Genomic DNA, 12,962 nt, shown 5'->3' with positions numbered 1-12,962 from the left:
GCCGGGCCGCTACCTGGGAAGGGCACCTGGAGGGTGTGGGCCCGGCCCCCGGAGAGGAATTCTCTGCCCAGCACCCGGAGCGTGGGGGGAGGGTGGCAGTTTGCCATCCACCTCGAGGCTTCTCACACGTGTGCATTTCCGCAACGTGAAAAAATAACATAAAAGCAAAGGGAAGAAGCCTTGACCTTTAGAAGCCCGGCCAGAAACGCCACAATGCCATCGGGGGCCTCCACCGCGTCCTGGGGGAGCCCGCCCCGCCCGGTCCTGCCCCTCGGCGGCTGCTGGGTGGGGGCGCCTGCCGTGCCCCCCCCACCCCTGTGCACGTGTGCAAAGGGGTGAGCCCAGGCCCAGAGGCCCTTCTGTGATCCTGAGCGGGGGCCCCACGCTCACCGTCCCCTCCCTGCCCTGCTCTCCCTGCGGGGACTCCGACCCTGACAGCAGCCTCCCTCTCCCCACGGAAACCCAGGACGCCTGCCCAGAACTTCCCCCAGCTGCTCTGACGTCAGCGGGCCGCCCAGCGGGCCGCCAGGCGTCCCCCAGGCCAGCCCAGCCCCCTTCCGTGGTGGCTCTGAGGGGGTGCGGGTGCACAGGGAACAGCCAGGGTCCGCGGGGTGTGCTGATCCCCAGCGGCCACCCTCTGTCACCTGCATGTCTGCTTCCTGCGCAAGGTCAGAACTGCCCGGTCCGTCACCTATAGGAGCCCAACCCTGCAAGGTGCCTTTCAGTACAACCGGGAGCAGAAGGCCGGGTCACGCCGGGAAGGGCGGGCGGCACAAGGGGGGACGGGGATCGCCAGGGCCGCCGACTGACGTATGCATGACAGGACCCTGGAAGCTGGTCAGTGGGCGCCTGTGGATGAGACTGGAACCACACGGGGCCGGGGACTGCTTTCGATGACACCTGGTGGCCGAGCAGATGAGACTGGCCGGGCCCGCAGACTCCGGTCCGCTGAGGCCCCGGCGACAGAAGCTTCTCAGTGTCGCCGCCCTGTTCTCTTTGTCCTCCTGCCCACGTAAGTGACACTGGGTGGCTGTTCCCGCAGTAAACAGGCCAGCATCCTGGCTGTGTGGCCTGCCCCACGACGCCCAGCGCCGGGTGGCACGGTGGCCCAGCCACTGTCATGAGCGGCTCTCGGCGAGCAGGACACGGCTTAGAAACAGCGCAGAAATGGTGGGTTTTGACACCTCAGGCCAGGTCAGGAGAGCGGCCCCGGCAAGGTCACGCGTGCCGTGCGGTTCAGGTTTTAGCGAATCACAGTGACGTGTGATGAGAATTCAGCCCCAGGCACACCAAGCTCTAGAACATTTCATTGGCACAGAAAGTGCCATTGGCAGTGCGGTCCCAGACACCCAGGGCACCCCACGCCACCCCTCACGCTTTCCCCACCCCGAGACCAGTCAGCGGCCCCCCCGCGCCTGGGCCAGGCAGCCTGACCTCTGACCCCCCAACCTGACGTGCGCACCAGGGCACGAGAATGGCCCGGACACCCCGTCTGACTGGGGCCCCACGCCCACCTGCGTCACCTCACCTGGCGCAGGGACTCTGCAGGTGTGCTTCGGAGTCTGGAGAGGGAGGATGATCGGGAGCACCCAGGGGCCCTTGTAACGGAGGGGAGTCCCTGTGGTCACTCCTAGGTGGCCCTGGGCTCCTCTAGCACCCACTGCCGTGGGGACATGGGGTGGCCTGCACTCTCTCAAGATGAGAATGAGCGTTGGCTCCAGCCCCCCTGAACCCCATACGTTTACAGGGAGCAGCCCCCCGTGAGCCCGGTCAGAGAGGCCGTGGCGTCAATGAGAAGTCTGTGAGCCCGGTCAGCCAAGGTCGAGGCTGAGGCCACCAGCTCATGCGACGGACCGAGCGGAGCCAGGCCCTGTGTGACCCAGAGTCTGTGCGAGCCTCGAGCCTGGCTGCTGTGCACGACGGCAGACGGCGCCTGCGGCCAGGGCAGCCCTCGTGACACCGGGGCCACGGCCTCTGTGCAGCCAGGCAGGGGCGCGTAGCGTGAGGCAAGCGCCATGTGCGCCCCACCTCTGTCTAGGCTTGGGACGTGGGGACTCTGCGCTGAGCTGTCCGTGGCCGACAGAGCTGACCTCCAGAGCCCGGAGCGCAGCGGGGGCACCAGGGTGGCCACAATGTGCAGACACGGAGGCCCATGGGCAGCTCAGGGCCGGGCCTCGCCGTGTCAGACGTGCACCTCCGACGCGCGCACTCTGAAGTGACTGCTTCCGCTCACTCCTGACCAGCAAGTCAGACAAGAGCCGCTTTCTTGGTTAGCCGTGGAGGCTGCATGTGATCAGTGCATGAACCAGGGACACCCCCGACTCTGAAGCCCCCCCACCAGCCCGCTGTCTGCAATCAGGGCCTTGTGCCCTGGCCCCAGGCTGGGAAGGACGACCGGACCCGGCGGCTCCTCAGGGGCTGCAGCGGGCGGTAGTTGTTTACCATCGTCCTCTCTTCTTCGCCGGGGCCAGAAAACAGGAGCGAGCGGAAGGCGGCCAGCTGTGGGGAGCAGCCAGAGTGAGCCGGGCACAGGACCGCGCCGGACGGGGTCCCTGCCACGCTGGATCCGGGCGCCCCGCCACGCTGGATCCGGGCGCCCCGCCCCGCCTGGCCCATGTGGGGCAGCACATGAGAAAATCCTCTGCAAGGGCAGCCTGCAACCGTCACGCCCCCAGAGACGGGGGCGGTTCAGGGGGCTCTGCTCAGGCGCGGTTCAGGGGGCCTGCTGGGTGCTGCTGGGCGCGCGCCTGCCAACAATCACTGCCGTCTGCACAGAGGCGGAGCGCGTGCTGGCCTTGCCCGGCTGCCAGGGACACTTGCCCCTCCTGGACGGGAGCCACGCAGGTCAGAGCGTGACAGCAGAGCCGCCCCCTCTCCCCCATCTCCCCGCTATGCCGACGTCCGGACTGCCGCGACACCGGGACCCCGTCCACCCCAGCAGCCCTGCCTCACTGTCCCCCCTTGCCGGCGCGGCGTCCGCAGCACACAGGTGCGACCGAGCATGGCCCCGGAGCCCCGCACACCCCCCGGCTCACCTGGCTCGCAGCCACCTGGATGGGCTCCTTGAGGATGATCCAGGTGACCGACTCGGTGAGCGGCGGCGTGGTGAGGGAGCCGGGGTAGGTCCAGTAGTCCCGGCAGGCGGGCAGCAGGCAGGACGGCTGGAAAGGGCCCATGGCCGCCTGGGCGTCCTGGGGGACAGAACCTCAGGCTGCAGGCCAAGCCTGCGTGGCGGAGGCACCTCCACCTCAGCCACGAGGCCTCTGTGGGGACCCCGCACGCTGGGCTCCACCTCCCGTGAAGCGGCCCCTTCCGACAACCGCACTGGACCTGAAACACGCCTGAAAGCCCACAGCCAGGGGTGCTGCTCGGAAGGGGAGTCTGACCCATCACGCGCCCCCTCTTGCTCTCCAGCACCCTGCCTCTGTGGGGGGCTGCCCTGGGGAGTGGGGTCCCTGCAGTCATCAGTCTGGCTCGTGTCCGGCGCCGTGGCCTGGTCAGCCCTCGCGAGGCAGGGGCCAGCGCTCCCACCCTGTGCTGGGTCACCTCTGCTCTCCCGCCCCAGGATGCTGACACCAGCGGCTCCTCCTATCTGAAGCAGCCCCCCAAGGCTGGGGGGCTCCTCCGCCCTAATTCCTGACTCCTTCCCCGGGGAGGGCAGGCGTGGGTCTGGACGGGGTCCTCCTGGGGTGGGGCTGGGCTGCGCTAGAGGGCTCTGCCAGGGCCCCCTGCTCAGGTCTGTGGGGGTCTCTCCAGGCATGAACCCTGGGGTCTGCGCCTCTGAGCCCCAGCAGCACAGTGCAGCCGTCATCACTCACCCCTCCACTCAGTCACCGCTGCTTGTTGGCTCAGGCCCTGGGGTGGGCTGGCAGCCCCCCAGTCTGAGAGCCGAGAGAGTGGGAGGCCTGGCAGGTGCACAGCATAGCGAAGCAGAGAGAACGGACAGGACGGCGCGTGGGCGGGAGGCGTGACCCCTGTGGTGTGGTCCAGGGCCACGGGGGGGGGGGCTCGACGGCCATCAGCACACCCACAGAACTACACACAGAAGCAGCTACTGTGTCGCAAAGTTAAAAATCCACCGAGATGTGGGGAGGCCCAGATGGAGCAGACTGTGGCGCCGGACAGCCCTGTATCCCGAGGCTGGCCTCACTCTCGGGCGCTGCCTCTGACATTCCAGGGGGGGACACTGAAGCCCAGAGATGCTGGGGGGCCCAGAACCAGGCTGGTGGTGCCCTCGGCTACCTGCAACACCGGCTCTCTGCGTGCTGTGCCCAAGAGGCTCTGGTGTAGCCCCGGAGCACCCCTCTGGAGGACAGCAGACCCCTCCTGCAGCCCCTCCTGCAGCGCCTTCCTGTCCCCGGGGACCAGGCCCGCGAGGCAGCGCTGGCTGGGAAAACACCGCAGGTTGACTCTGGCCACAGACCAGGGAAGGGGCCGCCCAGCACCTTGACCTTGCCGCGTTCCTGTGCCGTGGCTGGCCGGCTGGGGGGGGGGGTGGCCTGCTGGACATCACGGCGAGGGTGGCCTCCCAAGATCAAACGGCCCCCGTGGGCCGGCGAGGAAGGGCCCCCGGCTTTCATCTGGCGCCGCCATCTCGCCATTGTCAAGACAGGTGGGAGCCCATCCGTCCCCACACGACCCTTCCGTCGGGGTCCTTTGTTCCTCTCCAAGCAAATAAACGGTGTTTGTCTTGAAACTTCCATTTCCCCGTCCAGGTCCTTTCTCAGCGGACGGTGGGGAAAGCGGCAGGGGCGCCCTGGCTGTCTTTCAGAGCTGAGCCCCCCCGGGCGCCCCTCGAGGGGGGTTCCTGAGTCCTTCCCTGCAGTGAGGCGGGGACACGGGGACCCACACCCCAGACGTGAGCAGCCACGTGCTTATGCCCACAGACACCCCGTCCCGCAGGGGGTCGCTCCCGGGACAGGCTGGCGTCTGTGGCAGCCGACCACGCGCAGGAAGACACCGAGCGAGGGACCTGCAGGCCGTGTCTGGGAGACTCGCTTGGGGCCCAGCTCCCTGACCTGCTGGGGAGGGGAGCCCGGGACGGCAGGGCTCGCTGGACTCAGGACGCACCTGCGGGACCGTGGCCGCAACCCGCAGGCGGCCCACCCCCAGTCGGGGCTGAGACCCTTCCCCGTGCCGAGCTTACCTTGTGCCTGATTTCCGGCAGGATGCCCACCAGCGACTGCAGCGCCTCGTGGGGGGCCCCCAGCTGCAGACACACAACACACACCGCGAGGATGGCGCAGGCCCTGTGCCCCCATCCCCCCCGGCCCCACCTCCGTCCCTCCCCGGAGCGCCCTCCCCGCTGCGGCTACCTGCAGGAACACGGCCAGCACCGCCAGGCCCTGCTCCCCCGCCGCCGCCTCTTTGTAACTGTGGTACTTCGCAGAATTCCAGTGAACGAGGTGCAGCTGAAAGGCAGGCAGGAGGGGGCACCCTCAGGACGCAGCCCGAGGTCGACAGTCGTCCTCTGCATGGCTGCTCCAAGGCTGAGGTCACTGGATGATTTTAGGGGTAGTGCAGCGGCTGCAGGCCAGCTGGGGTGCGGTTCCCGCAAATCTGCTGAGCCCTAAGGGCTGGGTGTCTGCCCGGTGGGCAGAGGGAGGCTCTCATGGGGACGGCGCCTGCGGCCTGCGGCTGCCCTGAGTTGGGAAGGCAGCCACAGTGCAGGCCTCGGGCCAATGCGAGGCGGACAGGTGGCCCTGGGCACGTCCCCAACACTGCCCTCCACCGCCAGGTCCCTCCTGTAGCTTCACCTGTGTCTTCCGGTTTTCTGGAGCCCAAACTTGGCACCAGGATTGGATTTACATGGGGGGCGTGGGGACTGCAGAAAGGCCGGCGTGGGCGGACTCTGACTCAGAAGAGGAGGGTCTTGGCTCTGCACCTGCTGAGGCCTGGGGGTGGGGGGGGTGCGCCCAGGTTCCTCCTGCCTTCGGGGCCCTCCTGCCTCCAGAGCCCTGGGGGGGGTTGAGCAGAGGGCATGGCTTCTCCCTGCCCATCTGCGGCAGCAGCTCCCTGGGGTCCCCAGGACGGAGACAGGCCCCGAGATTCCAACGGCCGCTGTCCCCTCCGGACCCCAGTTCAGGGCTGGCCTTGCCGTCTAGCCCCGAGAGGCCAGTGTTGCCAACCTGCCTGGGCCAGACTCAGGAGAGCCCCTTGGCCTCATTCTGCACTGACGCACCACAGCCGCCTCTGCTGCCCAGTGTCTGCTGCGACATGCTGTGTCACGAGGGCAGCGGCCGTGGCCGGGAAAGCCCCGGCTGTGGCTGCCTGACTGGCGGCTGCAGGCACTTGCCACACTGTCCCCAGGGGCACTCGGCAGGGAACTCACAGGCGATTTCCACGTCAAGGTTCATGGACTCTGGGTCTATTTCAACTGTAACCTTCGCTACTCCCAACGTGGCCTCTGAGGCCAGGCAGCCCACGCAGGGTGTGTCAGGGAGTCAGGTTGGGGGGAGGGAGGGAGAGGGGAGGCGAGGAGGGGAGAGGAGGTGGGGAGGGGGCAGGGGCGGCACGAGCAGGGCCCTGTCTGATTGGGCAAGTCCTGTGCCCACTCAGAATCTCGGTCCTGGCAGCAAAGGACGGTGCTGCTGTGCCCGGGGGGGTACATGGGTGACCATAGGGCCGGGCGGCCAGGCAGGCCCTTCCCTCGGGAGCGGGACAGGTGCCCCTGAGAGCAGAGCCTGGCACGGCCCCGCACGGCCGTGAGACGCACCCACCTCGGCCGGGTAGACGCGGCCGTCCACCGTGTGTTCCGAGCCCCACGCGTCCTCCGCCCCCCAGTGGAAGTGGAACTGCCTCAGCCGGTGGTGGCTCCGCAGGGGGCCGCCGCTGATCCCTGCGGGGAGGGGCGGGTTAGCGGCCAGCTGGCTGGGCTGGCCTGGCCTGTCCGCCCTGAGCTCACCAGCGCACTCTCCAGACACTGCGCCCCTCGCCCGGGGCCCTCGCCCGTGCGGCCTGCTCCCGCGTGCACATGCTCCCGAGCTGCCTGCCGGTCCCACGAGATTTCTGGACTCTAATTTTAAAAATAAGTTTTGAGGACAAAGGAAGCAACTTGGACCTGACCCCATGCGGGAGGCGGTGGCCTCCTGCCCTCTGCTGCCCTCTGCACCGCACTCGCCCGACCTAACCCTGTGGGACCAGGCATCGCTGCACGCCCTCCCCTAAGTCATCCCCACAGCCCGGGGCCAGCTGACTCGAGCACTGTCTGGGGGGCTGGATCCCCCGCCGAGCTGTGGCGCCCCCCAGCGCGCTGTCTGGCAGGTCCAGGCAACGACTGGGAACCTGCTGGGAGCGGCTGGGGCTGGCGGAGGCGAATGGTCTGCTTTCTCCTGCCGGCGCTTGGTGGTTACCAGAGTCCCTCGACCGCGTCCCCAGAGGCTGTGGACGGAACGGCAGCAGCTGGACACCCAGAGCAGCTGGCAGAGCTTGGAGCTGGCCAAGCCTGGGGGCCCGGGGGGCCGGGCGTGCGGGGCCGCCTCCCGCCTGGCTGGCATCACAGCGCCACCGTGTGGCGAAGCTGGGAAGACACGAGGGGCGTGGGCTGCGGGGTCCGGTGTACCCCGTCGCCTCCGACAGGTGTTGGCAGCAGGAGGCCCTGGATGCGCATCCTCCAGACAGCCCACGCCTCTCCCGCCCACGCCCACAGACTTCCTGCCGGCTTCCTCGCCGAAGCAGGTGTTAGCCTGAGTATCCCTGGACCTCACACGTGAGCCCCACAGGTCTCCCGGGGGTCTCCCCGCTTCTGCCACCACGCGCCTGCATCACCAGTCACTCTAGGGAAATACACCAAGGGTCCCGGCAGTGCGGTGCGCAGACTCCAGGGCGGCCAGGAGCACCGGCCTCTGGGGGCTGAGACGGCCGGGCCGGGCGGCCCTCTGCACGTCCCGGTGGGGAGCTGGCACTTTATGGAAACGCAGTGGGCACAGCCACTTGACAGAGGCTCGGGCCAGGCTCCGGCCTCCCTTCAAGAGCAGCCGTCCAGCCTTCAGGGCCCGAAGTGGAGACCGAGGGTCTGAGAGGTCGGGGGCCTCCTCGCACCACGGACTGGTCAGTGGGGAAACTGACCTCACAGCCCCTCACGGCCCCAGGCTGGGGCTCCTCCCGCACCCTCTGGGAGAGGGGTAGCCACGGGGTCCTGGGAGAGGGCAGAGGGGTGCTGGAGCACAGCCGGGAGCTCTGCCATCTGTGGTCCCAAGCTCCACTCCGTGGAGGGGGGATAGCAGCTGCCTTGGCAGGTATTGGCTGCTGGGTGAGCTGAGGTGGGGAGAGAGCAGGAGGGAAGGCACTGGGTACACAGAGGGCAAGCGTGGCACTTCTCAGCCCATGGAGGGAGCAGGCAGTCTGTGCCCCCGGCCACCCTCACTGGGCTGGGGCAGGCCGGGCTGCCTTCCAGGACGCGGGCTCTCCGGGGACCCTGGCCCTTCCAGCGCAGCAGCACCCCTGCCACGGAGTCCTCCTGGGCCTGGTCTCGAGGCCTCTCACAGTCCTAGGGGGAGCGGCCTGTGCTTGGGCCGGGGGAGCACATCCCCGAGAGCCCAGCTTTCCAGAGGAGCCTCTGGAAGCTTCTGGCCTCCTCGGGCTCGTGCCGCGTGCAGACCTGCCTCTCCTCCTTGACGCTGAGCTGCCACAGTGCAGAGCCAGGCCTCGACCCCCACCTCGCTCACCTGACCCGTCGGCGGAGTCATCGAACTCCACCTGGAAGAAGTAGCCTGTGTTCCAGACGCCCCGGCAGGTGGCCGCCGCGTAGGAGACGCTGAGAGGCCCCAGCTGCTGGTCGTAGAGGCTGTCCCTCCCGCGGATGTTGATGGGGGACTGCCGGGTCCCCCCTGGCACAGAGATTGGGCCCTTCCAGAGGGGGTGCACTGGGGGGTAGAGAAGACAGACGGGGCCTGGTGATGCGCCGGCCCTGACAAGGTCTTGGAGGAGCCAGCCTGTGGCCGCCGGGCCGCCCACACACCCGCGCCTGCTGCCCGCCGCTCCTCTGGACGCCCGCCTGGGCTGCGGCCCTGGGTCTGCTCTGGGGCCAGCTCCCGGCCAACTCAGGACCCCGCAGCTCTTCCCAGTTATGTGACACCCCTCTGGCTGACACCGGCCTCAGGCCCCTCCAAGCCCTACCCCGCGGCCTGTCTGTCCCAGAGCAGGAGAGAGACTCTGCAGAAAGGAGGGCACACAGCACAGCACGACCCCTGCCCTTGGGGACCCGCAGCTCTGGGGGCTCCGGGCCCGGTGGAGTGTTCTCTGGGCTGACTCTCCGCAGTGGCCTCCTGGGGCCTGAGCCCACACCAGCTTCCTGCCTGGTCTCCTGTCTGAAGTGGGTGTCGCCGAGAGAAATCCCAGCGATACAAATCTTGAAAGTAACTTATGCCCAATTCCAGCTCAAGCAGGGATGGGGGGCAGAGCGGGAGAGGGGCGCGGCCACGGGGTCCACAGAGGAGAACACAGAGCAGCCCCTCCCGGCCGGTCCCCCCGCAGACACGGAGGCCGGGCTCAGGCGCAGCAGCACGACCTTCTCACCCAGGACGGCGGGGGCGCCCGAGCCAGGAGCCCCAGCTCTGACACCCGGGGCGGGGAAGGGCGGCTAGTCGGCTGGAAGCGAGCTTGTCAGCTGCGGTGCAGCCCCCCAAATGACAGAGGGAGGTCTGGGATCCCCAGAGGTGGGGCGAGCCCGAGGCTGCAGGGCACCCCAGCAGGGAATCAGCCGGGCACGGGACGGGGCGGCCCCCGCAGAAGCCCGGGCCATCTGCTCACGATTGCCGGAACGGCCGCCATGGCCCCGGCCGGCGTGCTCACTCTGTCCAGCTGGGCGTGGGGTCACAGCAGTCTTTTTGGGGGGGGAGGGTGCTTGCTGCCTGTCTGTTGCTGGGCTCTCCCCTCCCTAGCGCCCCAGGAAACCAAGGGAGATGCGGGAGGGAGCCCGCTGGGCTCGGCCTGTCTTGTGCTTTGGCCCCGGGAAAGCAGACGGCCCTGGGGCCGCGTCCCGGGAAACCCCAGGCTCTACTTACAAGCTTCGGTCCTGTTTCTCGGGGCGCAGGGGCCCTGGGAGCATGCTCGCCGCAGCCGGGGCAGACAACTTTGGAGACACCCCCACATCTGCTTCACCCAGACGGAGGAGCCCCAGCGCATGGGGCAGCGCATGGGGCAGCGCCTGCCTGACATCAGCGCCCGCAGCATCTTGGTGGCCCCCGCAATGCCCGATGAAGAGGGTGACTCTCCCCCAAGCCCACCCCCCTGCACCGGGACAGTGTGGAGAGCGCGGACCCGACTCTCCGCGAAAACTCACCCAAACCCCTGACCTAAAGGTTAAATTTCAACCCACGCCCGCCCCAGCTGCCTGGGTGGCCTTTGGCTTGGCCTGGGGGTGCGTCCAGGGACAGTGGCCTTCGCCAGGGCTGGCCCCTGGTCACTGCGCTGCCCAGGTAAACACGGGTGAGCCGGTGAGTCCGGGAAGCTGCGGGCAATGGGTGGGGCGCCGAGGCCCTGAGGGGGCAGCTGCACTGACTCCGGCTGCCGACCCCCCCTTGGGCCCAAGACGGCCGCAGGGCCGCTGCGGGGGTGTGTGGGCACAGGGGGGCCACGGACCCTCCTTTCCCGGAAACCGCGAAGTCTGTGGAGCGCAATAAAGCCAAGTCCTGTAAATGAGGTGGCAACAGCAACGGGAGACGCTGGCCGGCCGGCAGCCTGGAACACACGTGCGGCTTCTGCCTGAGCTCGGCTTCGTGGACTCATGCGCCTGTTCTCGGCCCATGGGGGAGCTCAGCGGGCGCCTGGGTGTGAAACTTGTTGAGAGGCTGTTCAAGTCTGCGGTGCCCGGCAGTGCCCACGTGCTCATGGCCACCGGCCAGCAAACGGAAAGCAGCGGTCAAGGCAGCCTGGGCGCCAGGAGAGGCGTCTTCTCCTGCTCCACCTGAACAGCCTCAGCCTCTCCTTCCAGAAAGCAGGAACCACGGAGGAGTCAGAGCTGGAGAGACGGACGCTGGCAGCGCTGGCAGCTTGACGGGTCCTCTGGCTTCCATGCCGAGGCCGTTGCCAGCCCCTTTCCCTTGGGAACACCACCTGCGTGTGCTGGGGCGCGGCCCTCCCCACACTGTGCATGGGGCCCAGGCCGCCTGCCCACTCCCGGCGGAGGCTCAGCACCCCCAGGCGGGGCCGCCAGGTGACCGAGCAGCCCTGGCCCTGTCTGGGACCTCGGTGTTGCCCGGTGGGGGTTTAGCCGGAGAGATTTCCAGTATTCGCTGGAGGGGTGCTGGGGACCCTTCTTGAAACCCCCACAGAATGGAGAGAAGAGTAAACCCGGAGACGCGAGGGAGGAGAGACACAGCCTGGGTCGGCTCCACCCCTGGCCTCAGCCTTCACTTGCTGGCCTTTCAGCTACGTGAGCCAACGCTCCTCTCGTGATTAAGCTAGTTACCTTTTCTCGTTGGTGCCAAAAGATCCTCACTTAGTAGACATCTTGGCGGCCATGAACGGGGAGGGCACGGCGGCTGAGGGCTGCGCGTCTGAGGCGAGCGCGAGGCGGGGAGGCCGTCTTCACCTCCGAGGCCCCCACAGCGAGCTGCATAGCGGGGTGATGCCAATCGGCTGTTCCGGTCTCTCTGGCCGGGCCCCAGTTAGCGACTGTTTCTGCTCACCGCACAGACAAGGAGGACGTCCCCCGCCTCTGGGGTGGAGCCCAGGGGACAGCCGGCCGCCGCTCGACCCGGCACCTGTCAGGCTGAGCCCCCGGGACTGGGGCTCTGAGTCCCGGAGATACCACCTGGCTGGTGAGGGGGTACGGACTCTAGAAGCCCGCAGTGAGGCCCTCCCTGAACCAGAAGGTCAGCCCCTGCCCCCCGAAGATGACCAGTGAGGCTCCGGACTGGGAGTGTTGACCCTGACGGCTTTTCCCCAGCCTGACTTAGCTCTGGCAGGAGGCGCCGCGCCTCAGTGCAGGCCCCGCAGACTCAGGTAGCGGCAGGTCCGGGCCAGGCCACCTCCCCTCCCACCCCTCACCCCCACCCTGGGCGCCTGTTTTCAGAACCTGGCCGATTTAGGTAACCTTTGGGAGGGCCGCTTGTGTTTTTTGCTTTTTCTTCCTCTTGTATTTTATTTTTTTAAATTTATTTTTAATTTTTTAAAAATTTCTTTATTTATTTACACAAGCACTGGGTACAGTCAGAAGCGCAGGAGGGTGAGAGAATTCACCAGAGCCAGAGCGGGAGCAGAGCAGGCAGAAGGACCGAAGGACACTGCTGAGGGGAGCAGCGGGCGGCAGGAGAGGTCTGCGCGCCATGGGGGACCCTCCTGCGGTGGCCGGGGAGCAGCCGGGGATCGAACCGGCGCTGCAGAGGCCGCTGGCAGCTTCGCAACCCAGCGCTCAACCGCTGCGCCACTGGGGAGGCCCTCTTCCTCGTTTTTTAAATTCACCAGTGAAGAGGGAGCCGGCAAGACCCTCGGGGCCCACCTGCCACCCTGATAAAAGCAGAGCCCAGCTCATGGGCTGGTTCTTCCTGTACCTGTGGTCTTGCTGCACGGGCCAGGGTGCTGGGCGACCTCCAGGCTGTGAGAATGAGCTTGTACTTTTCCGGGGTCGTCTGGTCAGCGCAAGGGCATACGCCATCCTAAGACCATGTGGGGCCGTCCCGATGTGGCTGCGGAGGGGCAGAGACCTGCTTGGAACAGACACAAACGCCAGCTTTTCACAATACGTACCCAGCAGAAGTGCAGACACATGTCTACGCAAAGACCCGTGTGCAGACATCCCAGCAGCGCCAGTCACGGTAACAGAAAGGTAAACACAACGCGAGGGCCCATCAACAAACGATGCTGGAACAACTGGACGTCCACACTCAAAGAAATTCAGGAAGACGCAAGCGCACACGCCCTTTGCAAAAATGTACTCAAAATGGCCCACAGGTCTAAAAATAAAATGCCAAACTCCCACGCTCCCTGAAGACAGCACAGTAACACGCTGAGCGACCTTA

At 67.2% G+C, this 12,962-nt stretch overlaps 1 protein-coding gene across 1 annotated transcript; it reads right to left on the bottom strand.

The window, feature by feature from the left end:
* Window positions 1-2,319: 2,319 nt before the first annotated feature.
* Window positions 2,320-10,259, bottom strand: CA5A (carbonic anhydrase 5A). The gene is made up of 7 exons (XM_084256635.1): window positions 10,005-10,259; window positions 8,667-8,864; window positions 6,720-6,838; window positions 5,316-5,411; window positions 5,147-5,209; window positions 3,036-3,191; window positions 2,320-2,499 (listed from the first exon to the last, which is right to left on the bottom strand). Exons 1-7 carry the CDS (start codon window positions 10,171-10,173, stop codon window positions 2,356-2,358), a joined length of 945 nt encoding a protein of 314 aa, XP_084112761.1. The 5' UTR covers window positions 10,174-10,259; the 3' UTR covers window positions 2,320-2,355.
* Window positions 10,260-12,962: the final 2,703 nt, after the last annotated feature.

This window comes from Talpa europaea (genome assembly GCF_964194135.1).
Source record: "Talpa europaea genome assembly, chromosome: 16".
NCBI classification, from domain to species: Eukaryota; Metazoa; Chordata; class Mammalia; order Eulipotyphla; family Talpidae; genus Talpa; species Talpa europaea.
This window is presented reverse-complemented; position numbering and strand designations above follow the sequence as displayed.